The following is a 26,892-nucleotide window of genomic DNA, read 5'->3' as shown; positions in this document are numbered from 1 at the left end:
ACGCAGGCCCCTGCCCGTCCCGGCCCCTCCTGCCTTGCCCTCCCCCCCAACCCCCCAAAATTGCTACAGTTAAGTCAGGCGTATGTGTCTGTTGAGACGTCCAGAAACCACCACCAAGGAAAGGGCAGCTGACAGCCACCGACTTTCAGTTATTCGCACCAACTAACCCGTCACCCACTCGACCTCGACCAGGACACTCGACCTCCTGTGTCCTGGAGAGCTTCCTCTCCTGCCCTCGCGAGTCTCCTGGGACCGTGCTGCTTTCCAAGGAAGAAGACGTGGGACTTCTAAGTGAAAACAACCCGGGGAAATAAATAATGGTTCTCGCTGGCACGATTCAGAATCGTTTTTATTGTAGCTTCCTCCTGTACGCCTGATATCAGGTGACGTCACCCTACGAGGCTCACGGGGATCTGTGTCCATTTCCACTCGCCACCACCACCACCGTCTGGGCACCGGGGACAGGACCCCGGCGTCCGGGGGCCATGCCTGCAGAGCCGGCAGCCTCCGGAAGGGCGAACATGCCGCCCGCTGCCGCCCGTTCCTGCCTCCAAAACGCAGCCCATCGGGGTTAAAGGTGAACTGGCGGCGGCCAAATCAACAGCAACGAGAGGGGTGTCTTTTTTGTCTTTTTAATTTTTTTTAATTAGAACTATTCTTTCTATTTTAAGGTTTTCTTACTGTTATTCTATTACAGATGCCCCACTCTCCCCCTTTGCCTTCCTCCGCCCATCCCACCCTCCCACCCCCCAGTCTTTAAACTATACCAAAATTACTGCAAGAAATCAAAATGTGGACTTGTCAAAAAGTAAATGATCGACACTGCCACTGTACCACCTTACTTTTTAAAAATCAAACAACAAAAATATTTTAAAAATGAAAAATTTTAAAATAGAAAAAACACAGCATAAAACACAAAGAAAATGGTTTTGTACAGCTGTATAAAATGTTTGTTTTAAGCTACGTGTTATTACAAGAGTCAAAGTATTTTAAAACTTTTTTTTTTTTTAGATTTTATTTACTTTATTTTTAGAGTTGGAAGAGGGAGACAGAGAGAGACATCAATGTGTGGTTGCTGGGAGTTATGGCCTGCAACCCAGGCATGTGCCCTGACTGGGAATCGAACCTGCGATGACTGGTTCGCAGCCCAGGCTCAATCCACTCAGCCACGCCAGCCAGGGCGTATTTTAAAACTTTTTGTTAAAAAAGTTACAGTACCTGGCTGGTGTAACTCAGTGGGTTGAGCTCAGGCCTGTGAACCAAAGGGTCGCCAGTTTGATTCCCAGTCAGGGCACGTGCCTGGGTTGTGGGCCAGGTCCCCAATAGGGGGCACGTGAGAGGCAACCACACATTGATGTTTCTATCCTTTTCTTTCTCTCTCCCTAAAAATAAATAAATAAAATCTTTTTTTTAAAGTTACAGTAAACTAAGGTTAGTTTATTATTGGAGAAAGAATACTACTTCATACATTTAGTGTGGCCTGTGTTACAGCGTTTGCCAAGTCTGTGGCGGTGCCCAGCAATGCCCTGGGCCTTCACGTCCACTCACCGCTCCCTCCTGCCGCACCCGGAGCGGCTTCCGGAACCACGTGGAAACGTGAGCTCCGTTGCTGGTCAGCGCTCCTTACAGGGAGACCGTTTCCTGCCTGCGGTGCCCTTCCCTGGCCGCTCCTGTGTTCAGACACACAGGTGCTCGCCCTCGCGTCGCAGCTGCCTCCGTTGTGCAGTGCAGCCGCCTGCTGTGCGGGCTCGCGGCCCAGGAGCCGCGGGCCGTACGGTGCAGCCAGGCGTGCCGTGGGCCGCGCCATCCAGGTCTGCGGAAGCACACTCCGTGGCGTTTGCACCGTGATGTCATCACCTAAGGACACATTTCTCAGAACGTGTTCCCATGGTTAAGTGGTGTGTGACTGGTTTGCTGAACCAGTCGGCGGGAGAATGGCATCTGGTACTTCCAGGCTGGGCCCTCACAGGTGAAGCTGCCGGGAACACTGGCATACAGGTGTTCGGGTAAACGTACTTGTCGCGTCATCTGGGATAAATGCCCAAGCGTGCAATCGCTGTGTCCTGCGACAGCTGCAGGTGTAGTTTCGTGAGAAACCGCCACGTCGTCCTTCCAGAGCCGGGGTCCGACTTTGTGTCCCCACAGCGAGGCAGGAGTGATTGCTGTTCCGCGTCCTCAGCAGCAGGGACCATTCTAGCCGGGCCATGCCGGTGGGTGGGTGGTGATCGCCTAGTGTGATTCTAGTCCGCGTGTCCCTGCTGGCTGACGGTGCTGAGCACCTTCACGTGTGCGCCTTGGCCCCCCCATACCTTTGTGCCCAGTTGCTCTGCAGACACCAGCGGGACGCACACGGGCGGGTCAGATGCCCTGCTCCAATGGACCGTGAGTCTGTCCCTCTGCCAGTTCTCCGTAGCCTGTATCTTATTTTTCAATCACACTTCACATTCCATGTTACTCTGTATTAGTTTCAGGTGTGCAGCACGGTGGTTCGACAATCCTGTGCTTTTCGAAGTGTCCCCCCGATGTTTCCAGCCCTCTCCCGGCCCCCCAAGTGGTTACTGCAGCCCTACCGGCCCTGTTCCCACTGCTGGACTTCCCGCCCCCGTGACCGGTCTGTGAGCGCCAGCCCGTCCGTGCTCCTCAGCCCCTCCCCTTCTCTACCCAGGCCCCAGCCCCCGCCCCTGCCCCTCTGGCAGCCATGAGGCTGCTGCTCTCTGTGTCCACGAGTCTGTTTCCATTGTGTTCCTTTACTCGGTTCTCTGAATCCCGCGCCGTGTGACTGACTGCTCACTCCGTGTGAGTGTCACCGTGTGAGTGGAGTCACATGCAGCACTCGCAGTCCCGACTGCTGTGGCCCTGGGGTGAGCTTCCGTGTCGGGCAGGTCCTGCCCCTCATTCTTCGTTCGAGACGGCTTTAGCTGTTCCAGAGCCTGGGTGTTTCCTCATGAACGTTCCACAAAGCCTGTCTACACACAACTGATCGGCATTTCAACAGGATGTGCATGAAACCTCGAGATCAGCTTTGGGGGTGAACGGACATCCCTGAGACGTTGGGTCTCCCAGTCAGTCCACAAACGTGCAGCGTGTCTGCGTCTGTTTAGGTCTCTCTCTGTTGCACCCGCCTTTCGTCACTTTCAGCCTACAGACCTCATGCGTTCCCTTCAGTTGATCGCTGAGTATTTAATGTCCTTTGTAGCAATTGTAGTTAGTATTGTTTTTAAAAAATATTTTATTTACTTTTAGAGGGGAAGGGAGGAAGAAAGAGAGGGAGAGAAACGTCAATGTGTGGTTGCCTCTCATGCGCCCCCCACCAGGGACCTGGCCCACAACCCAGGCATGTGCCCTGACTGGGAATCGAACCAGCGACTCTGTGGTTCGCAGGCCTGTACTCAATCCACTGAGCCACACCAGCCAGGGATAGTATTGTTTTTAATATCGGTTTTCTACATGTTCATTGCTAGTATATAGAAATGAGGGTGATTGTTGTGTGTTGCTCTGGTATCACACCCTGAACTCACTAGTTCTAGTTTGGGGGGCTTTTTTGTTCGTTTGTTCGTTTACTTTTAGATTCCTCGGGACGTTCTATGCAGAAAACCGTGTCATCTGCAAATAGGGATGGTCTTGTGTCTTTCTTTGCGATCTGTATGCCTGCTATTAATTTTTCTTGCTTTATTGCAGCAGCTGGAACTTCCTGTACTATGTTGAAAAAGGACAGAAGGCAGACATCCTTGCTTTGTGCCCTGAGCTTAGAAGGAACAGTCAGTCTTTGGCGGCTAAGCATGACACAGCTGTAGGTTTTTACCATCGGTGCTCTGACAAAAAGTATTTTGTCCTTTTTTCTTACCCCTACCTCGCCACCCCCCTCTGCTTAACAAGAAGCTTAAGACGTAGGGTTGGGCCGGACTGAGATGACGGAGCAGAAAGCAAGCCCACAGGAGATTTCGGTACTTCCTCCTCCTGGCGAGGTTTGCAAGCGCGATAAAACCAAGTTCCCATCAAGAGGCCGGGGGCCCAGCGCCGGCCCCAGTCAGACGGGGGAGCTCCGCTCATTATCAGGGCCCTGGCACTGGGGACTGGGCTGAGGGCCCCCCCGGAGATGAGGCAGAAATCGGCGGCCACACAGCACAGCCTCGGGAGCGGGAGCGGGAGCGGGGTGCCTGTGCTCTGCCCGGCTGCGCTGCTCTTTCCGGCGGCCGGCTCTCGGCTGCCAGCCGCGCTGCCTGCCAGCCTGAGCCGGCGATAGGGGAGTCTCGGATATCAGATGCAGGGCGACAGAGTGGCCAGGGCCAGGTTTAGATTTGTGCGAGCTTTTGGCAGCGGGGCACCCAGAGGAGGGAGTCGCGGGACAGGCAGCGAATGGAGACTTCCGCGGCTGGTAACAGCGGCAGCGGCCAGTGCAAGCACTGTACCTGGGACCCAAAGAGCAATTCTTTTTAGTACACGAGGGGGATGGGCAGTTTAACCTAAAATTTTTTAAGAAGTGCAGTCACCCTGGCCCGCGGAGCCTTCCTCTCTGGGTCCCGCCCCCCGCTCCGCGCGTCGCCCCGCCCCGCACCCCCCCCCACGCGGCGCGCCCCTCGCGCCCCACCCCCGGGCTGGCCCAGGCCGCACCTGCGCAGGTTAAGCCCGCGGGGACGCGCTGGCCGTGGGTGCGGGGAGGTGAGCGGAGGTGCGCGGCGGGGTGGGAGGGCGAGGCGGCGCTGAGAACGCGGCCTCCTCCGCTCATGGCCGCGCGGCCCGGCGGGACAGGGCCGCGGCTGGAGGGGATGTGCCAGCCGCTCGCACGCCGGGGTCCTCTTCCCACGCGTTTTCCTCCGCCGGCCCGTACCAAAGCCGCCGGCAGGGGAGTCGGGCCGTTCCACTCGGGGAGGGGCGCGGGTCCGGCGGGGGCGGGCCGGGGGCTGGGCCGCGCCGCGTCCCATTCTGTCCCGTCCGCGCGCAGAGGCCCCTCCTCCTGGCGGCTGCGCCGCCGGGTGAGGCCGCAGCGCTCCGTGGGGCCGCGGAGCCCGCCCCCGCCCCTCCCCACCACTCCGACTCCCGCGTCCCCGCGCCCCCGCCCCGCGCGGGGACGAGCGCCACCGAGCGCATGCTGATCCCTGTCCTCTTCCTCCTCAGGCGGCGCTGGCGGCGGCCCCCCGACCCGCGGAAGCCGGCATGCTGGAGAAATTCGAGTTGGAAGAAGAAGGTGAGTGCCCCCCCGCCGGGACGCGCCTCTGCTCCTGCGCCCAGGGGCTGGGCCGCCGGCTCCCCACGCCCCGGAGGCCGCGCGCCCTGCCGAGCGCCCCGCCGGTCTGCCGGGCGGCGGGCGATGGAGGCGCGGGGCTGGCGGGCGCGTCCGCAGTGGCCCGCGGTGCCTCCGCAGGGGAAGGAGAGCGGGGTTCCGGGATGGTCGCTCCTTTTGTCCTTACCGGCCGGGCCCGACAGAGAGCCAGGTGTCATGCAGTGGTAATTGCCTGGAATGCCGCAGGGGCAGCCCCCAAATTCTGTCTGTGGTCCATCCCTGCGAAGAACGCGAACTGTGCCCTGACGTGCATTCGCGAAAGCGCCGCCGCCGCCGCCAGGGCGTGTCGTCCTGTTGTAAATAGGGAAAGTTAACCGGGGAGACCGGGAGCCCCCGAGCGACTCGGTTTGGAGTTCAGGTGACTCTGTCGCTCCACCATTCCTGCCGCCTCTTCTCCTCTCGCTGGGTTCCCCCCGCCCCCGCCCGGTTTTTTTTTTTTTTTTTCCTTCATCTGGATTTTATTTTGAAGCTATCAAAAACGTAAAGGGAATGGTTTGTTCTTTGGCAAAATGAATGTTTAAAATGGGATACGACGAGGTTTTACCTGCGTCTTATTTTGAAACTTAAACATTTGAAAGGGAACAGCTTGATGTTTGGCAGAATCAGTAGTTCAGGTGGACTAGAATGAGCTCAAAGTGAGAAGAGAACTTTGCATGAGACACTCGACAGTTGGAGGAATTTGAAGGGCTTGCACACTGTCTCGTGGACTTGCATTATTTATTTAGTGAACTTCTCTTTTTTTCTGAGAGTATTGATAGAGTCGAGCTCCTGCAACAAAGAATGTGGCTTGTGGGCGCTCGGGCCAACTTCCATACCCCTGTCCAGGTGCAGCCAGGTGGCTCCTTAAAGGATGGGCACAGCCCACATGGGCACGGTAGCCCGGTAGGTAGTGCTGGGCCAGTGCCCGCATCTATTTCGTTTCAGATTCCCTGTAGCGTTCCACAAACACCTTAGCCAGAGAATAATGCATTCGTGCTAATTAGCGTTAAAGGTCTGCATCCCTGTCTCCTGTTAACAAGCAGTTGCACGGTACATATTGCAGAATTTTACTGGGACTTCATTTGCATTTTATCCTGCTGAGAAATTATCCTACTGAGGAATCCGCCTCATTATCCCTTTGTTTATTATATCACAAGTCAAACGTTGGCCACTGTCCACAGGGCACTATGGTGTGCGTCCCCGCCCCCACCTTTCCATTAAGATTTAGAATATCTGAATCACAGGGGGGTTTCTTTGTCGGTGATGGTAGTAACAGTGAGAGCCCGCTGCATCCCACTGTTTCTGCAGACTCACCTGGGCACCGCGGGAAAGGGAGGAAAGGTGCTAATTAGAGAGTCACCACAGTTACGGTCCAGAACCCAGGCCCAGCTGCAAACCCTAGCTCCACTTCGTGCGCAGCTGTGTGGCCTTGGACAAGTCACTTAACCGCTCTGTGCCTCAGTTTCCCCACTTAGAGAGAGAGCTGTACCAGAGTCTTTTGAGGATTAAACGAAATATAGCCCAGACGGGGAGGTTGAGCACGGCGCGCAACCCTGAGGAAGTCCTCCGCAAGCGTTACTAATGGCGACCCCTTGACTGGCATCTCCACCGCCGGGCGGAATGCGCAGCCTTCCTCAGCCTTTACCAGTGACCTTGAACGTGGGGAGTCCTCTCCGCACGCAGTCGGATGGGTCCTGTTCTTGCTTGACGTCTAGTGACTGATCAGGTGGCACCATTCAGAGCAGATCTAGGAGCCTCGTTTCCTTTGCCTGGTTTCTGCCCGCGGAGCGAAGGCGGGGTAGGAAACCGGGCCCCTGAGGAAGGGAGTTCCCCGTTTTCGCTCGTCTGCATCCCTCTCTGTTGCTGTCGTTGCGTCGAGCCATGCCGCACCCCGAGTGCACCCCTGGCAGACCGTTCTGGGGTGCTGAGGAGGCAGAAGGTGAAGCGATGGCTCAGAGAAGGAGCAGTGCTGGCCTGTGGTCCAAAACGCTGCTTTGGTTTGTTGTTGTTTTTTTAACTTTAGATTGCTTATGCATCCAAAATACAGAAAAACTGAGTATCAAGCAGAATCGTGCATTTATTTTGGGCGGGGGGGGGATTCTAACATAAGACATCACACCTTTAAATATCCTGCGAACTGATGCGTTCGCAGCCTGCATAATAGATGGCTGATGAGCTGATCCTCATGTCAGCTTTAAACTTCCTCCCCATCCAGATACGGCCATCATTTATGCATCGCGGTCCGGAAGCATTACTTAGATGGAGATACATTTGGCGTGCGTGGCAACACGCGACTCCTGATACTTTGTTACTGAGTGTTTTTCTGCTTCCTGATAAATTATAAGTGACGCTGTGCTTGTTGGCAGCAAACCGGAAGCTTTAGTGGAATTGGAGTCATGTCTCAAAATGTCGTTTGCTCCTGGGAGGAGAGAAGGAGCCGTCTGGTGATGCCCCTGCGCCGCCTGGGTCTTTGCGTGGATCCTGACCCCGCTCCCGGCCGTCAGCCCCTCGGGCCGTCACGGTGTGGCCGGGGCCCTTCCCGGAGCGTGGGCGGATGGCTCCGCTCCTTCACGGGGAAGTCTTCGCCGCTTCCCCGCCCCCGACTCTGTACGGGGTAAACACCTGCTTTTCCTCACCGGCGGCCTCACCGCCTCCTCCCAGCCCCACACTCCCGGTGGCAGGAGAGCTTTCTGGGCGTACAAGTCACCAGAGACCTTTTTAGGAGGCAGGTTCCAGCTCCGTGCATCCGGGCCGTGACCGAGCGTCCGTGTCTCTGCCAGACCCCCAGGTGCTCCCGCCTCACAGACGCCTCCCTGAGCACCAGGGCTCCGGGCCACGTGTCCCCCGGCTTCTGCGGAGGGCCAGCTGGTCTCCGTCTCCCGAGCCGTCTCTCAGCTCGCCGGCGCGGCGCCGCGGCGAGGCAGGTGGCAGCCGGGGACCGGACCGGTCCGGTCAGACTGCACACCACACAGGAAGAGGGCCGGGCTCGGCCTGCAGGTGCAGCTCGCCCTGTGTCCCTCCCAGTGCTGGTATGTCCCCTCCTGTCCCTGCGCCTCCAGGCGTTACTGCGTTTGGGAGGGAGGCCGTCTCCGAGTGCAGCCTGCACCCTGCCGACCTTACCCGCCCACCGAGGCTCCCCTGCAGCCCACCCTCTCTGCGAGGCCGTGCCCTGGGCCCCTTCTCCGCTTCCCTGACGACTCCTCTCCTTCCCTCCCCGGTGCTTGCTGTGGCTGGCACACAGTAGGTTCTTAATGGTGTTTCAGCGCCTCCCTGAGTGCCGTACAGGTTTACACGGCAGCCCCTCATTACCCACAGGGGACACGGTCCCAGACGCCAGGCGGGTGCCCAAAACCGCAGGCAGTCCCGAAGCCCATCACGCCCAGTTCTTCCCTGTGTGCACACACTGTGCGCACCTTTCCACGCGCAGAAAGCGTGTGCGGCTTCCCTCGGGCGCGTCCCAGCTGCCGGCATCACTGCGCATGTGCACTTCGGGGTCCTCCTTCAGTAAGATCGGGGCGACTCGGGCACGGGCCTGCCGCACCGAGGCAGGGGGTCCGACGGCGCAGAGGTGGCTGAGTGACGCACGGGGAGGAGCGTCCGCGGTGGGAGACGCTGGACAGAGGGAGGCGGCCCGTCCATCCTCAGCAGCCCAGAGCGGGGGTGGGGTGACCCTGCACCGTGCGACTCAGGATGGCGCGCGGCTTGAAGGTGACGAATTGTTTAGTTCAGGAATTTTCCGTTGAGCATTCTCTCGGACCACAGCTGACTGTGGGAAGCTGAAACCACAGACGGGGGGCCAGTGGGTAAGGGGGCGACTGGAGTTCCCTCACGGGAACTTGGGGTACAGCGTGTGCAGACAGAGGAGAGCAGTGCCCGGCCCAGAGTCCTGCTTTCGCTTTCCGGGTGTGGTGCTGTTCTGGGCGTCACACCTTCGTGTGCGTTCATCAGGGTTAAAACTGTCCCAAACTCACGTAGCGTCAGGACCCCGGGCAGCCACCTTCGAGCGCCGAGACCCAGCCCACGGGCGCCCTCGGAGACAGGGGCGCGATCAGCAGCTTGTCTGTGATGAACACACCTGTCACTCCGGCACGTGAGGAATCTCGCCTGTTATCTCCTGGCCACCCTCTCTCTGTGTCAGCCGTCACAGACTCCTTGGTGGGGCAGGTGTCCCCTAAGGTGCTCTGGCGGCTCTGCCCACCTGTCCTGCGCCTCTCCCACCTGCCTGCTCCCTTCCTCCCGGGAGGGGCATTCTGTCCTGGCCGCTCCTCCTCCGCCCGCAGGGCATTTTCCAAGGCGCAGCCTTTCCGGAGCCCGTCCCCAAACTCGGATTCAGAGCAAGGCGGGTCAGCCTGGACACTCACAGGGCCGCGGTGCCCGGACAGACGGGCAGCCTGTGTACCTGTGGTCCTCGTTTCCCGGGGGTGGGCCCCCTGGGGGGACATGTATGAGAAGAGGGGACAGACAATGGCACAGAGGCTGAGAAACACCGCTCCCACTCACTTAGGGGAGAGCCGGCTCCGTGTGTTACCGGTCGCCGGTCACCGGGTGGAGCAGCCCCGTCGCTGAGCTTCAGGGCAGCCCACCGCCCAGGGAGGCTCGCGGTGCACTTGACCGTTTGAGGATGATGGAGTGACGGGCACTGACCTCTGGTGGCAGGGACGGTCCAGCGCCAGGGTTGCCGGGACAGCACAGCCGGGTTGCTCCTCGGCCAGGCCCCCCTTCCGAGTCTGCGTCCTCACCCCAGACAAGAGACTGGCTGGGTCTCGGTTATGAGAGTAGTGACAGCCTCGTGAGATGTGTACAGTGAAGCGTTTCCTTCGCTGGTCGGCCCCGTTGAAAGCTGACCGTGTTTTTGGTCAAGTGCAGGCGCGCACTGTACAGCCCCCGAGGTCGGGACACAGCCTCACACGGACGGCGTCGTCACTGGGGGGAGCGCAGGGCTGTCTGGGGGGTCCGGGGCTCTTGTTGCCTGAAGTGACGAGGTCCCTACCTGCTCAACAGAGGAGCGTGCGCAGGAGGGCTCAGGGACTTCCAGAAGTGGGGCCTGCCCCCGGCTTCCCAGGGACAGGAAGTTGTTGGGCACTGAGCCAGCACTCGGGTGGTCTCGGGGACTTGGGAGCCCGTCACCTTCTCTCTCGAGACCCACTCTGCCTGCTCCTCAGTGGGCACTCCGCCCCGACCCCGCCTGTCAACGGGCCGGAGCCCGGACCCTGGCTCAGACGGTGGTGCACCCCGCTGAGGGCTCTGAGTGGGGCGAGCGAGGCCCTGCTCTCCGAGTCCTCGCCGTGTGGCTCCTCCGGTCCGCAGAACACCCCCGAGATGTAAGTGTTTAATAGCACCCCCTTCTTGCAGAGGAAGAAGCCGAGATTAAAGCAAGAGATTAAATGAATTCCCCGAGGGCACGCTTCTGGGAGGGGGGGCCGGGTTTCCGGTGTGGCGTCCCAGAGTATCCCCGGCCGCGCTCGCTCCGGGCCTGTCTGCCTGACCCCCCGGAGAACCCCCTTCCGGTCCTCCCCTCCTCCCCCGGGTTCACGGCTCCCCCCAAGCCCCGAGGTGCGTGCAGTGGCTCCTTTTTACAGTCAGCGAAGATGACTGTCCCCTTCCCTCCCACGCGGCGGCATTTTTCCCCGTGGGCGTCTGGCTGTTGGTTTCCATCATGGTTCCTGCTCTCCTTCCCTCCTTCGGCTGGGGAACAGGCTTCCGAGCTCGTTCACACACCGCCGGTTGCTGCTCCTCCCTGAGCTTTGGACGCGGGGGGCCTCCCCGTGGCTGTCCTGGGCCACCTCCCTTGCCGCACCCTCACCCCCACCCACCCCCGGCCCTCCCGTGGATTCAGTTACCACGGCTCCCGCCACCTGGCGCTTTCATCCCGGGGGTTGAATTTCCGCGGCACTTTAATAACTGATGGTCCCAGGTAGGTATCTCCGGCCAGAGCTCCCCGGAGGATCCAGTTACCTGCTCGGCGTCTCCACCCGATGCATGTCTCGGCCCCTCTGTGCCAGTCTCCCGCCTTCCCGCCGCCACCTCTTTCCTTTAAAGCCAGTCTAGTTCCTCCACACCAGTCAACGTGTGCTAGTCCCGAGCAGTGTCGCCGTGGGAGGGGACTCGGGCGGCTCCCACCTGAGCAGGAAGCCCGAGTGCACTTGTCACCCCCGGGGAGGGGGCCGCTGGAGGGCAGGAACAGCCCTCGGAGGTGGTGCGTGACGGCCTGCTTGTGTGACAGGGGTCTGAGGCAGTCTCGGGGGTCCTCCTCTCGTGGCTGGGCCTGCCCAGATGTGAGGGGGAAAGCGTCTGACGTGCCCCCGATAACACAGGCGGACGGACCGTCCCCTGGGGAGGAAACCCGTGTGGGAGCCTTCGGGTTAAATCTGAGTCACTTTTTCTTTTAACCTTTAATTCGCTGTGTCTGCCTCCCTCGGGCTGTTTCCCGTGGTTCCCGAAGGTTGTGATTCGTGTGTTTTGGCCACGTTAGTTCATTTGTCACCAACAGTGTTATCTTCTAGGTCGTCACACGTCTCCCTCGAAACGTGGCGTGCTCTCACCCCCTCGTTCGGACACCCACGTCCTCCTCGTTTATTCCGACCCTCCCTGGGCCCGCGCTGTCACCTTGACCTCTCTGGCTCTGGGGTGCGCCCCCCTCCGGCTGCGGGTGTAATGAGAGTCACCGTCACCGAGAGCCTGACTCAGCCCCGGGTCGGAGTCCGTCTCTCCCGCTGCAGAGCCGCGAGACCTCGGGCCGGGCACCTCAGGCCTCGCTCGCTGCGTGCGTGGGCAGGAGGGAACCTCGGAGCCCGGCCAGGAGTCGTCCGTGAGGGTCGGCACCGTGAGTGCGATGGGGTCACTCCCAGCGCCCGCCCTGGCGCTGCCGCCTGCAGAAATGTCACCGCGGGCATGACTCGCGCAAGGACCAAAAAGGCAGCTCAGCAGAAACTGCGGGTCGCTGTGAGTACGACGTCCTTGAGGAGCTCTAGGGAGGAGGAAACTTCTTCCAGCTGCTGAGAGCACAGTGGACGTGGGGGGGGGGGGTGGGCGGCACAGGTCCAGGCGTCGTCACAGCCAGGGTGGCCCTCGCTCTGCCGACGGGTGTGGAGCCCGGCCCCTGCGAGCTGACCTGGTCCTCCCCGTGGCTACAGCTCTGCCGTCCGTCCGTCTGTCCCCTGAGAAGGAGGAAACTCGGGCTGGGATGGGGCCTCCATGGGGTGGTCCCTAGAACTCCACGCGGAGCCATTTAAAACTTGGATGGGGGTCACCTGAATTTCAAGGCCACTGCTTTGTCTGCCGGAGACATGCCTCAGGCATCTCTCAGGCATCTGTTGCCGCTCCTGGAGGTAGCCGGCGGCCGGGGAAGCTGTGCGCCTGTGCTTACCCACCCTCCCCTTCCTTCGTCCTGTTCGCTCGCCCGGTCGGGAAGAGCGAATGCATCTTCTCTTCGGGGGGCACTGGACGCCCAGCGCACAGGAGAGCAAGCGCAGGAAGCGCGGAACGGAGCAAGATCGAGTGCGTGTCACTGGTCCTGCTCCCTCCCGCGTCCTATAAAACTATGTGTAAGCTTCGACTTTGTTAATATTCCCACTTCTAAGCACTTAGGAAAAGTCGTGAGTTCCATGTTTTCCATACACGCCTAACTTCCGTGTTCACCTTTATAAACCTATTTCTTGCCCAACTATTTGAAATAGTTTTCTAAAGAGGAAAAATACCATATGCATATAGTAAGCTTGTGTTTCTAAATTTTATTTTATTTTATTTTTATTCTCATCCGAGGACGTGTTTTCATTCATTTCAGAAAGAGAAGAAGGGCGAGGGGAGAGAAACACGGACGTGCGAGAGGAACCTCAAGCGGTTGCCTCCTCATGTGCGCCCCAGCTGGGGACTGCACCCGCATCCTGGGTACATGCCCTGACCGGGAATCGAACCCACTACCCTTCAGTCTAAGGGACGACATGCCAGCCACCTGAGCCACACTGGCCGGGGCGTTGTGTTTCTGAATTGTAGAATAACATACTGACGACACCCTGGCTGGGTGGCTGGAGCGGCGTCCCATGCACCAGAAAGGTTGCAGGCTTGACCCTGGGTTGGGGCGCGGGCAGGAGGCAAGTGATCCGTGTTTCTCTCCGCCCCCCAATTAACATACTGATAGCCTTAAACATTTTTTATTTTACTGTGAAGCCCTGTGGCTCGCTGGCGTTTGTGGCCGATACAGTGACGCCAGCACGGGACGGGGCCAGTCAGAGGGAGCAGTCACGCTTCCGTGCCCCGAGGCTTCTCTCGCGCCCCTTGACCTGAATCCCCGGGGTCCGCGTGGGCCCCTGGGGTGCTCGGCCCTGAGCGAGCGAGTGAGCAGAACTCGTTCTCCGTGCCGCCGGAGGTTCGGTGACGTCATCACTGAGTCAGGGTGGTTGCAGGGAGCCTCTGCCGTTTTCTGACACACGCCCTCGGTGACCCGTGTTCCTCTGCGTCCCCGGGGCACTTGCAGCTGTGCCCGCCACCTCCTCTTCCCCTCACTGTGTCTGTCCCCTCCCTCGGTGCCATCTTTGTCCCACGAGCAAATGGTCGGTGACAGTCTGGTCTCTTAAGTTTCACACAAGTGAGGCTGGAAGGGCCCAAGAATCACACCATCTTTGAGCACGTTCCTCGCAAGCTCCAAATTAAAATTCCGCATGTATGGTTGTTAGAAGTCGTTTATGCCCGTGGTGTGTATCCCTGGGGTGAGAACTGATAAAGGTGCTGTCCTGTGTGTTTCAGGTTTACAGCGGTGCGAACATTTCCAGGTCTTCGGCAGTCTTACTCAATTTAATAGTGTGTCTGTGCCCAGGAGAAGTAGAAAACAGCTTCAGTATCAAATATACCTGCTAACACTTTCAAGGCCGTAGATCAGTGCTGTTTTGCTTTAAAAAATATTTGCAGGGGGCAGTTCCCCAGGTGCGTTGTTTCTGTGACTAAAAGCATCCGCTTCCAGTCCTTCCGTCTTGCAAAGGTCTGTTACAAAGTATCTTTGTCGGTCATTAAACCCGGAATCACCAGCATTCTTTTAAACTCGCGTACATTGTTATTCTCCTCTCTCAGGTTAGAGAGGTAACAAAGTAACTCGGTCCTGTGCGTGTTACCTGCGTGTCTGCCAGCGACAGGCAGGTCAGCAGGCCTGTCCCAGCACCGTGCCCACTGCCCCCGAAAGCCGCGGTTGGAAGGAAGCGCAGACCCCGACCTGCAGTGCGAGGCGCAGGTTCCCAGAGCGAGCGACTCGCCCAGCTCCCGTGGGAATGTCAGAGCCGGCGCGATCCCCTCTGACTCGAGGGCCTGCAGGAAGGGGTTCCGGGGCCTGGAACTGAACTTGGAAGGTGTGACTGTTTCCCCAGGCCGCCACAGCGCATTGCCCCAGACCTGGCGGCTCAGAGGGACAGAGCTTGGTTCTCTCCCAGCGCGGAGGCCAGCAGTCTGACGCCGGGCGTCGGCGGGCTGGTCCTTCCGGAAGCTCTGAGGGAGGGTCCCCCCCCCCGCCCCCACTGCACTGCACAGCAGCCTTGGCTTGGGGCTGCATCACCCTGACCTCTGCCCCCCGTCCTCACTGGCCATCACCCTTGGGTCTGTCTGTGTCTTCCCCTCTTCCCCCTTTTTTTGTGTTTATTGATTTTAGAGAGAGAGAAAGAGAGAGAGAGAGAAACATGGATCTGTTTTCCCACTTAACATACGCATTCTTTGGTTGATTGTTGTATGTGCCCTGACTGGGGATCGAACCCACAACCTTGGCGGGTCAGGACCATGTTCTAACCGACTGAGCTGCCCAGCCGTGGCCTCCTCGTTCTCTCCTGTAAAAACACGCGGTGGGTGCCCCCACCCTAACCAGGATGATCTCACCTCAAGGTCCTGACCTGAATCACGTCAGAGGAGATCCCTGTTCCAGATAAGGGTTCCTCCTGACGCGCCGGGAGGGACCGTCTCCGGGAGCCCGACGCAGCCCCCCGCTGAGGGCACGTGGGACGGGGAGGCGCCGTCCTAGAAAAGAGGAGAGCGCGTGCAAGGCAGACACGGAGATGAGGAAGGCGTTCCCACAGAGAGCAGTGGTGGGGTCCGGGGTGGGGGGTGGGAGACCCCTGGGGGATATGGCGGGTTAGAGGTCAGCTGCTAGAAACCTGGGGAGGCTGGGGGCAGGGTGCGGGGCTGGTGTAGCGGTGAGGGCCTGCCAGGGAGTGTTGGACCGAGAGTGGTAGGTCGTCGACTCTTTTAGAGACAGGCTCCCTGCCACGCTTTTCCTCTTGAGTGTGTACCATAGTTCGCATTGAAACTTAGATGTTGCATTTTCAAAGTGTTTTGCTAACCTTCGCACGTGAAACACTTCACCGTATACTTTCTGCTTCCCAACTGCCCTGTTCAGCAGCTCCCTCCAACAGCGGTGCTGGGAGAGCAGGTCCCTGGGAGGGCGGTGGGGTCTCACGTTGTTCCACGAACAGCCGCCCCTGGTAGAACAGTAACTCTGTAACTCCGCTCCTGTCCAGTGATACGTAAAACAACAAAAGAATGGAACATTGTGATAATATCTTAACCCCAGTTACCTGTTGAATAATGCAAGTTTGAACTTCATGCCTTCCCAGGAATTTTAATAATGCATTCCAAACAGCCTGTTATTGTGGAATGGTTTTGCTGGGTTTTTTTTTTTTTTTCCTTTTTGGTTTGACTCCAGATTACTCTGGTTCTCTCTATTCCAGTGCCCCTTTCCCTGCGATTTCCATTCAAGGCTTCGCCGCAGTGTAAACAACACAGATGAGCCGCCCAAACGCAGCTCGCACCGAGCGTGGAGGGGCTGCGGCGTTGTAGGCCGTTTATTCTACCTTGTTCTCCTGACTTAAACGCTAACACCTTTGTCACTGATGTTGTTTTTTACTGTATCAGTAGTAATCTGTTCATGGTGCAGACCAAAATAAATTCTGCTGTAATTTGTTTCACATATTTAACCTTTTGCTTTTGCTTTGTTGGGCCAAGCCTTTTTTTACATTTTAAAAAAGAAAGTTTCGTGTGTCCTCCCTAAGCCCCAGAGCCCCACGCTAGTTACGAGGAAGACGGGGGGCATTCCGGCCGAGGGGCGCCCTCTGAGGCCTCCGCCCCGCCCTCCGCCAGAACGAGGAAGGTCCGGGCCTCTGTCAATAACTTGTCCGTGACCATATTGTCGGTTCACTAGTTGCAGCAAATGTGCCCGACCGCACGGGACGTCAGCGGTGGCGGAGCCCCGGCTCTCGCGGTCGGGGCTGGTGCATGCTCTCAGGAAGGAGCCCGGGGACCCCACCCCCGCGCGCCTGCACTGCCTGAGGACCCCGGGGCCCAGCTCCCCGGCAGTCCCGCTGGTGGGAGGCCGCAGGTGCGAGCCGGCGGTCCTGGGAGGACGGGGCAGGAGGGGCCGGAATTCCAAGCCAGGGCAGACGGGACCTTGGGAGGAGCTCCACACCTCCCCCCACCGACCCACCAGCAGAGCGCAGCGCCTGACCAGCCCTAACACAGCAGTGGGTGGCAACTCGGGCTGAGACGGACAGAGGGACAGAAGAATTCCTGGTCACAGTCACGTCTGTAGCTGCCCCTCCCTCAGGGAGGTGGAGCCTGGCCCCCAACCCTGTAGGTGCTGGGACTGCAGTGTGGAAGGAAGGGAAGGAGTACAGCAGAGAGGCCTGGCAGCTGCTTACCTGAGCCAGGTGATCCTGGGATGGGTCACGAGCACAGCAGGCACCCTTGATGTGGCGAGTGAGGGGACCTGCTACCTCAGGGTCTCCCTCCTAGAACACAGCCCCAAGACTGCGATGATGAGAAAACCATCGCGCAAATCCAAACAGCTATTCCGAGGAACACCTGCCCAGCACCCCTCTGAACGGTCAAGGTCACTGGACACAAGGTCTCACACATTCGACAGTCTGGGGGAGCTGAGAAGCCTGATGACCAAGGGCCCTTCCGGTGTGAGGTCCCGGGTCAGGGGAGCGGAGGGAGTCCAGTGGAGCGTGAACTTCAGTGGCAACTCGGCAGTGCCGGTCTGTCAGCTGCAACAGTGCACCCCAGTAACGGACGTCAGGAAGCCTGGTATGAGGTGTACCCAGAACTGATCCATCAACCACGGCTTTTCTGTTTAAAATGAAATGTTTATTTAGCCCTGGCTGGTGAGGCTCAGTGGGTTGAACGCCAGCTTATGAACCAAAGGGTCCCCTGTTCGATTCCCAGTCAGGGCACATGCCTGGGTTGTGGCCAGGTCCCCAGTAGGGGGCGCGAGAGAGGCAACCACACATTCATGTTTCTCTCCCTCTTTCTCCCTCCCTTCCCCTCTGTGTAAAAATAAATAAATAAATTCTTTTTTTTTAAGTGACTAAAAAAAAAAATGTTTATTTAAATATTTTTTAAAGGTCAGCAGAGGAATTAAGATGACATGAAGGGTTTAAAAAATTAGAAGTTTGAGTGTTTCTTTTCATGGTAAAATTTTAAGATTTTATTTCAGATATCCATATCACGATATTATCATCTATAATATATGTGCTCCTTTTATGAAAAGGTTTAATTTAATCAGTAAACAAAATCTTGTGAGGGTTCCTTCCTAGGAGGTGGATTATTACGCTTTATTATAGTTTCCCTCTGGGTTTCACCCATTTGAACTTCAGGATGTGGCCAGCGATGCGTCACTCACGTGTTAGTTCAGAGCGCGCTTGACTGCGGTGACCCTTTCGACCTCGTGTCTGCACACACCCCCCGGTCAGTAGGCTGCGGGGACGCTGCACCTTTCACGGTCTGTCCTTCTCGGCGCTGTGGGGCCAGCGACGGCAGGGCCGGGCCAGAGGCACGTGCACCCTGGGATTCCGTCCCTCCCCGCACACCTCTGTGTCCCGGGACGTGACCGTTTCGGGGACGTGGAAGCCCACGGACGGACATGCACGTCAGCGTCCCTCCTCCGGCTGCCGCTGTCATTCACCCCGAGCGCCCGCCTGTCCCGGGTCGTGCTCTCAGTGCCGTGGGGACAGCCCCGTGTCTGTCCCGCCGGGGCAGCGGCGGGGACTCCAGCCTCGAGCACGGTGGCGGTGCTGGCAGCAGGGGCTGGCGGCCGCCGGCCCGCGTCCACACTCTGGTTTCGTCATCTCCGCCTGGGGCATTCCTCGGCAGCCGGCCCTGTGGGCACAGGGCAGAAATGCCAGAGCTAACACCCCGGAGCGACCCCTCCTCCCCGAAGAAGGCAGAGTCGGGGGGGGCTGCGGTGGGACAGTCTGGGGCCTGTGCCCATCTCACAGCCTCGACCCGCGAGGCACGGAGATGTCACCTGCCTGCCGACACGCCCCATCTTGACTTGTTCCTTCCCTGGCTCGCCCCCCTCGTCTTGGCTGGCTCTGGGAGGACCCACCCTGGAGCACCCGCACTGAGACCCTGTGCAGTGCACGGTTATCGAGGGGATGAATTCACGTCCTAGACGAGTGAGATCCTGGTCGTTCGAGGCGTCCCCAGGGAAGACAAGAACCCGAGCGCTTCCAAGTCACCATGAACAGGGTAGAAAGTGACGGCTGAAGAGAAATGCAGACGGGCTGCCGTGCGCACCCACGGGAGGGGTCGTCGTCCAGCCCCCTCCTCACCCTTCGTAGCTCAGGGGTGGTGGCCGCCCGTGGGAGTGACCCTGTGTGACCCGGCACCTTGGTCCCATCGCTCACCGCCAGGTGCCCTCATTCTCGGCCAGCGTGTGAGTTTGCAGGGCAGGGGCCATGTCTGCCGTGTCGGCCTTTGCTCGCCACACTGGAGACAGTGCCCGGCAGCCAGCAGCACCCCACGAGTGTCCACCGGCCCCATGGGGTCGTGAGCGGGTGAGGCAGCAGTCTCCGGGGGAGCCCCAGCCTCAGACCGGCTGGAACCCCCCAGTTCCCGCTTCCTGCCCGTGGAGGTGGGCGGTTACCGAGCTCCCACGAGCCTGGGTTTGCTCCTGTGCAAGGGAAGCAACCAGGGCGCGCCCCGCCAGGGCGTCAGACGGATTGAGGTGATTTAATAACGCAGCGCCTGGTCTTCCGGCACGGAGGTGCCCCTTCCCCAGTGAGCACCGGGACGGGGTGTGAGGCTGGGCTGAAGTGGGACGGGGAAAGGTGAGCGAGGGTGTGTAAACTGAAGCAGGATGAGCGAATTCAAGGGGGAAGCCAGAGCCCGCAGGCTCGTGCGCCCGGACCAGTGTGTCAGACCTGATTCCCGAGCACGAGGGGAAACCCCGGAGGAGGGCACTGTGGGGGCTGATGGGGAGGGCGGGCTGTGGACGATGGGGCCCTGCGGGGAGGTCAGGATTGGAGCAGGTCGGGAGAGCGTCGCGTAGTTGACCGTGACGTGACAGGGCAGCCGGCGCACGCTGCCTGCCGAGGCAGGAGACCCGAACTCAGAGGGTCCCCTGGGTCCCCACGCTGCTCCACTGACTCCTCTGCTGCGTGCTGTGCACGGGTGTCCGTCCTCCCGGGTGGTCCGGCCGCCACTGCCCCGAGCGGTGCGGGCTCGGAGGCCTGGTCGGAGTCTCTCGGAGACGGCAGTGTGCACCGAGCCGTGGACACAGGTCGGGGGTCAGGTCGCTGCAGGCCGGCAGGAGGGCCGTCGTCCCCGCGAGGAGCACCCCGTTGGGATCAAGAGGCGTCTGGGTTCCAGTTCTGGCTGCGCAGCCTCCCAGTCACGTCCGGGAGCTGAGGCCCAGAGGCGGAGGGGCTCACTGGGCCAGGGAGCGGTGGGCAGAGCGGTCCGGGCCGCGGCCTTGCAGTCGGGGCCCCGGGGAGGAGGGGGGGGGGTGCGAGCTCTTGGCAGGGACTGGGAGAGGGTACGGCAGCATGCTTTTTGTCTTTTATTAGCCCTGCCCTCTGGGAGGTTGCTAAACTTTCTTTTTAAGATCTGGAAACTTTTTTGTAGATTCTTTGGTATTTTCTAATTAGAAAACCAGCTAGTCTTCAAATAAAGACAGTTCTGCTTTTTCCTTCTCAATGTGCACGCGTTTTCCCCCCCCTTGCTGTCCCCGAGAGGACCTCCAGGGCGGCGCCGCCTCTGAGTGAGGGAGCATGTCCGTGTCACCTTCCCTCTGCCACGGGGACACGGGCCCCGTCTCCCGGGAGGTGTGCCAGCAGCAGGTTTTCCGTACATGTTCCTCGTCCAGCGGGGGGCGTTGTTGACTGTCACTGAGAGCTGCCCTTTTCTCTTTCCTTTCCAGCAGAAGACTCAGAAAGCGGCGTTTACATGCGGTTCATGAGGTCACACAAGTGTTACGACATCGTTCCCACCAGTTCAAAGCTCGTGGTCTTCGACACCACGTTGCAGGTGAGTGGCCCAGTGTCCGTGGGTTGTCGGCACACTGTTCGGGCGGCTGCCCGATGAGGTCGTCACCCTCCGAGAATCCCAGCAGGCACGCCCTGGTTCCTCTCCGTATGTCAGGCTCCGTGCCACGGCTCGGTCTGGGTTTGTCATCCTCCAGGTGGCCTTGTGGGCATGTGCCGTGACCGCCCTCTGTGTACAGATAGGGAACCTCACGTTCTAGACTTAAAGAACTTGAGTTGCATAGCTGACCCCGCAGATCCTAGAACGTAGGGGCTGGAGCCTCGGAGCCGGCACGTGACGGCATCCGGTGCCCAGTGCGAGGGCGTCGGCCCCCGAGGCCCACGTGAAATGGCTGCCCCCCTCCGCACGCTCTGAGAGGCTTCTCATTTAGTAGAATAGCTTGTAAATTCATTTGAAATAACACTGGTTGAAAAGGGAAAATCACTACGAAGGAGGATCATCTGCCTCTGATCACAGAAGGTTTGAACCCGACCGTCCTGTATGATGACTGTGCTCATTGCAGCTGATTTTCCACCAGTGTGACTTACAGCTCTGCACGGAAAGTCTTAGGTAATTCATCCAGAGTGATGCCAGGTGTCACCTGTGCGCACACACGTGTGTTTAGTGTCTGTGTGACACATACACCTTTGCGGAGCAGGACTGCCTTGTCGTGGCCACTGACTGTGACCGTGGAACACTGTGGATGGCGCGTCAAAACACGAGAAAAACATACACAGAGACAAGCAGGTCCTGTGGGGAAATAGGGACAGAACGGCCACTCTCTCTAGTGGAGAGCACCCCGTTTTCCGGCCCGAGCGGGCTTTTATTGGGTTCATTTGCACAAGAATTCAGGTAAAGCTCATTAAACATTGCCAGGAAGTAAGGATCAAACAATAGGTAACAAAGAACTCTGAGGACCTATTTTGAGTCAGGGTCAGATAGCTAAAGAGCTGTGAAACTTTGAGAAACAAACTTACTTCTTGCTTGGACCCTTATCATTTCGTTGAGAACATTCTAAACAAAGCAGGTTTCACAGGATTTTACACATTCTTTCTTAGGCCTGATTGCCCGGACCTGCCCTTTCCAGCACAGGGCTGCACCGCCCTCTCTCATTGTTTCAGGCTTAAGTCAGGCAGGGGAAGTCAGGCAGCCAAGAGATTAGATTTTCTCGCAGACAGTGAGGACTCAGGCTATGTCAAAGCCGAGGGGCAAGGGTCCATCACCCCCTTTTGCTGTAGCCCCCAAAGTCCTTCCCTGGGGCCTCCCACGTGATTGTGCCTGTCTTAGATCGTTCCCCCCTTGGGGAATCTTACCTGTCATTGGCTAACCGACAAAGCCTTGGGGGCCAGGCAGGGTGAAGTAAAAGACGCAGAAGCAGCATTCCTGCCAGGGAGATAAGCTTTTGTCTCCTTGGTGGCTTACAGTCCCAGGTCGCTCACCCAGCCTCAGCCTTGGCGGGGGTCACAGCTCCTGAAACCAGGCAGGGCGGCTCCCAACACTGCCTGCAGTCGTGTCCCTGGGTCCCTTTCATCTTCCACTTGGGTTTGCTTCGCATGGGACAATACAGTGGGTTTTGGCAAATTGCCCTCTTTTCTCATTTTATGACTTGGTTAAATTCATTTCGGACCAGGTCCCTCTAAAACCCGAGGATTCTCTGGTTCTCTGACGCAAAAGTCAGGGAAGCCTCCAAACACAATGTTACAGCAGAGAAAGGGGCAGCCGGTCACTCTCAGATAAGGGACACGGTCTCTACCACTGTCATGACAACTAGAAATCCTGAATTCCCATGAACAACGGCTGGGCCAGCCCGCTCCCGCCGGCTGCCACCCCCGGAGGGCTCCCTCGCCCAGGACCCAGGTGTCCTGACTGCCGGCCACCCGCCGCCAGGAGAGCGACAGCTGCCACGGCCTGTCCCTGCCCTCCCGCAGCTCCACCCTCGCCAGGAAGGTGACTTCCTTCCGAACTCAGAATGCAGCCGAAGCGAGTGACTCGTGGAAAACGTGGGCCGGCCTGCCAGAGGACCGGGGGACCGGAGGACCGGCTGTAAAGCCAGCCCGGCTGCCACTTGTTGGTCAGTGGCTCACAAGGAGCCCCTCCCACCCTGCTGTGGGTGTGGACAGGGGACAGGAGGGGACATAGCTGGTGCCAGTGGCAGGAGCGGGAGGCATTGCCGGGGCACCGTCCTCACTCTCCGACCTGGCCAGCTCTGCCCCCTGCACCTTGGGCACCCCACGGTGGCCAGCTGTGCAGCACAGCCTGGCGTATGGCTGGACAGGTCAGATGACCCCCATTTACGGGGGCACTCAGGCTGCACGGACACACGGCTTCTCCTTGTTAGCTTCCCGCCTCTACCAGGGCCCGGTGGGAAGCCGGGAACCTGAAGGGGCCTCCCCGTGCAGCCCCGGCCATGACTATGCCGGTCGTGGGCCGCGTGTGCCAGGAGCCTGCCCTTGCGGCCGAGAATGAGCTTGCTCTGGTCCCCGCCGAGAACAGCTTTTCTGGGTCACCCAGTGAACGTGTCAGAGTGACAGCTCGGAGCAGAGCGTGCTGCTTCCGGGAGGCCGACCGAGTGGTGTGCGGCGTGCGCAGAGCAGCCGCTGGGACCTCCCTGGGAGGGGTGTCTGACACTCCAGCCAGCGCCCCCGCCGACCCCACAGCCTCACCCTCTAGGTGGCAGGTGCCTCGTGAGGCATCGGAAGTGTTGGTGCTTCCTGACAGCCAGATCCAGTGAGCAGTGTCGCCGACAGTGGCCAGTGTGGTGGGCGGCCTGTCGGGACGGGCAGCACTGCGCAGGCCCGGGCCAGGGACGGACGGAGTGTCATGGCAATGGCGCCAGTGCCACCACACCCCATCCCGGTGCCGCTGCAGTTAATCTGGGTGCCACTGCAGTTAGTCCCCACCGCACTCAGGAAGACTCGGTCACAGAGCGGTTTAACTGGGGCCGGAGGGGTGGGCGTGACGCTTCCCCCCACCCCCCGCAGGGCGGGATGTCCCCGAGAGTGAGTTGGAACTCTTCCACAAGGGACATTCTTCTGTCGCCACCCCCATAAGTTTATTCCGTTATTAATAGCAGTATAGATTTATGGGGAGAAGAGATACAGCGCATTGGGTTATAATTTATTACTACTTTATTTTGTTGCTCCAATTATTCCAATCAACGTGACCGCTAATTATGCCAACAAAGGAGAAAACAGGCAATTCCCCAAAGAAGTGGCTGTTTGCCAAGCACACGTTTTCAGAAGAACACGTAGGAAACGTAGAAGGGAGACCGTAGAGTCTAAAGTGAGCTCCAAAAAAAAAACTGAGCTCAGAGAAGGGATGGCTGGGCGGGGCTGCCTGGGTGATCTCCACTGGGATTGGATGAGATCCACTTGGGGGCGGGGCTTATGTTAAAAGCCCAGAGGATAGAGCGAGCCAGGCAGGGCCTGCTGCTCAAGATTCTGGCTGCAGGTGCCAAAGAGGAGGAAGTGACACTCTTCAGCTCATTGTGTACTTTTTCGTCCTTGAGGTGAAGGACCTCCCGCCTGGGGAAAGGGCAGCAAATGGTGATTAGAGCACACTGAAGTCCAGGACAGGCGTGGAGATTTTAGGAGGGGGCATTCATTAAACCAGGCTCAAATGAGTCATGTCCGAGTATAACTACCAGGCCCGTGTGACATCGGGGAATTGTGGACAGTGAGATGGTCTGGTCCCGAGACAGCAGGTGGGGGAGGCAGCTGAGGTGCTTGAATGAATGGTTAGCCAAACAATAGAAGAAGTGGTCACCTCCGGGAGCCTATCGTGAATTGACCGAAAGTAAAAGTCACAGAGGGTGAACCTCTTCTGTCTGGGTTTCAGCCAGACGGTTGACGGAGCCCCGCCTGGTGTCCCCACGGGCCCGAGGCAGAGTGTGGGACTCAGTGGGTGAGCAGGCGGCTCACCTGGACCCGAGGAGAACGTGGGTTACATCTCCGTCGGCTGGAGCCAGGCTGCTGGTCGCGTCGGCTGCCTCCCGTGGGCCATTTCACGCCACCTGTTCCTCCAGCCACTGCCCACCTCAGCCCAGCACGGGGCCTCCAGCTTCCTCGACCCCAGCGCAGGACCCAGGAGTCGGCTGGAGCTGTAGGGATCGCACTGGGGCTGGTTTTTCGGGGGCTTAGATCCCATTCCTGAGAGCCCGGCCCTGACATTGAAATTTAGTGAGAAACCAAATCAGACAACTTGGAAGAGCTTTTAGCCGTTCATCAGCATGAATTGTAGAAGCTCCACGATCACCCTGGCTGGTGTGGCTCAGTGGACTGAGTGCCGGCCTGCAGACCAAGGGTTGCAGGTTCGATCCCCAGTCAGGGCACGTGCCTGGGTTGCGGGCCAGGTCCCCTGTTGGGGCCGTGCGAGAGGCAACGGATCCATGTTTTTCTTGCACATTGATGTTTCTCTCCATCTCTTTCCCCTCTCTCTAAAAATGAATACACAAAATCTGTTTTAAAATAATTTTTCAAAAACCTCACAATCAGTTGAATTACTGAAAAGCAGGGTAAAACCGTGTAAAAAGCATCAGCAGAACCAGATTCCCGTTTCCTGGGACGTGGTGTGCTGCCGGGTGTTCGGCAGTCAGGACGCCTCGCACGGTGAGGGCCCCGCTTGCTCTGCCTGTGCCCCAGGCGTCCGGTTTATCTGACCGTCCCCTTTGGTTGTCTGGCGCCCCCATTAAAGAGTGCGCTTGAAAATCGGTAACAGTCTCAGCAAGTTGCACATCGGCAGAAAAGAAACAGCCTTTCCGGTGTTCTCGAGACTTTTCTCCTGGTCAGAGCGAGACCGTTCTAGTCCCTTCTCTGTCCCCTTGTCGCTGAGTTGGTAACGCCCTGTGCCCTCCAGCACGGTGAAGAGCTCTGTGCTCACACTGTTCAGTGGGCCCTCGGGCAACCCCACGCACACGTTTAAAAAGCCAGAGGAGGCCCCGTTATTGCCAAGAAGGACAGCCACGCCGTTGAGCCAGGGCATTCCGGAACGCCTGTGGTGAAGACGGTGTGACTGTGTCTTGGCCACCGTAGAACATTCCGGGAGGTCTTCGGAGCGTGGAACCGCCACTCCTTCCGTGGTGTGTGGGCGCGTCGCCTCAGCGGTGCGTGGCGGAGAAATTAAAGCCGTAAATCTCTGTCTGCCTGCCTCCGGTTGGGTCAGCACCATGGGAAATTAAAACATTCTTTTCGGCTGTACGTGTGGTACCACGCTGAATGCCTTCACCTCCAGGCCCAGCAAGTCCCGCGGCGTCGAGGCTCGGAGAGGGCTGGGACCCGGGCCAAGGCGTGTCACTTCGCCCCGGGCACCCTCCTGGGCGTTCGCTCGTCCTGCCTCTCCTGCCCGAGTGGAGCGAGGGCACGTCTCCCCGTGAATTCTGACCACCCTCTGCCTCTGCCCCCGGGGCTGCTCCCCGGGGCATTTCTGTCTCCCCGCCCGTGACCTGCGCAGCGTCAGCAATGCCAGTCTGCTCAGAAGTGACTGGTGGGTGAGCCCGCACGGCCGGATCCTGAGGTCTCCCCTCTGCGTCTCCTGCACCTGGCCGTGGGGCTCGCGACGCGGCAGCAGCAGCGAGCAAGTGGCTGAGTGGACCTTTTACGCAGCAGATGAGTCAGAGACGTGCTGGTGGGGACGCAGGGCTTTCTTCTTTATTCTGGTTCTGAAAGGACAGTCATTATATTTCAGTGTGAAAATCAGTCCCTGTCCTTCTGAGGGTGGTTCCTGAGAAAGTTAGTGTCTTTTTCCCTCTGGCAGATGGTCTCTTTGCCTCTGCTCTTTAGCGTCTTGTCTGGGGTGTGCTGAGGTGCGGTTTTCTCTGTTCTTATCCTGCCTGGGATTTGACTCCTTTGGACAGATGGCGGGTTCCTGTTGAGGTTCGGCCATCGGAAGGTGGCTTGGAGAGTGTGCCCACAGACCAGCCCCGCAGCACCTGCGCCGGAGCTCCAGCCATTATTTGCTTTCCTCTCAGGAACCGTAGGGCCCTCCCCACCCCCACCCCCACCCCCTCACCGCCGATCTGGCCCGGCCCGTGCACACCAGGGCTTGCAGATGGCCACGGCTGTGTTTGGCCCACCTCGTATTGTTGATTTCATCGTGGCCAAACTCGGAGCTCTCAGAATGGAAGGCCTTTCAACAGCTCCGGGCACTTCGACTCTGATGGGTGATCCTGATGAATGACAATGCTGGTTTTCTCTGCTAGAGGAGGTCCCTGCTCCCGCCAGTTCAGAACAGCCAGCTCAGCAGATCGCTTCATCTGTGCTAAAATCTGCGTATTTGTGACTCCTCTCCCCCAGTCTTTTCTGATGCTCCCAGGGCCACACCCAAGGTTCTCAGAGTAGCTTCCAGGTCGGAGGAGCCCGTTC

The 26,892-nt window shown here is 58.8% G+C and overlaps 1 protein-coding gene across 1 annotated transcript in view; it reads left to right on the top strand.

The window, feature by feature from the left end:
- Positions 1–26,892, top strand: part of PRKAG2 (protein kinase AMP-activated non-catalytic subunit gamma 2) — a 178,945-nt gene that overhangs the window by 127,597 nt on the left and 24,456 nt on the right. Inside the window, 2 exon segments of the mRNA XM_028525536.2 lie at positions 5,116–5,185; positions 20,430–20,536. Of these exon segments, the coding sequence (XP_028381337.2) occupies positions 5,116–5,185; positions 20,430–20,536 (177 nt within the window).

The sequence above is a fragment of the Phyllostomus discolor genome, chromosome 10 (assembly GCF_004126475.2).
Source record: "Phyllostomus discolor isolate MPI-MPIP mPhyDis1 chromosome 10, mPhyDis1.pri.v3, whole genome shotgun sequence".
NCBI classification, from domain to species: Eukaryota; Metazoa; Chordata; class Mammalia; order Chiroptera; family Phyllostomidae; genus Phyllostomus; species Phyllostomus discolor.
The sequence above is the reverse complement of the archived record's forward strand: the minus strand, read 5'-3'. Positions and strand labels throughout refer to the sequence as shown.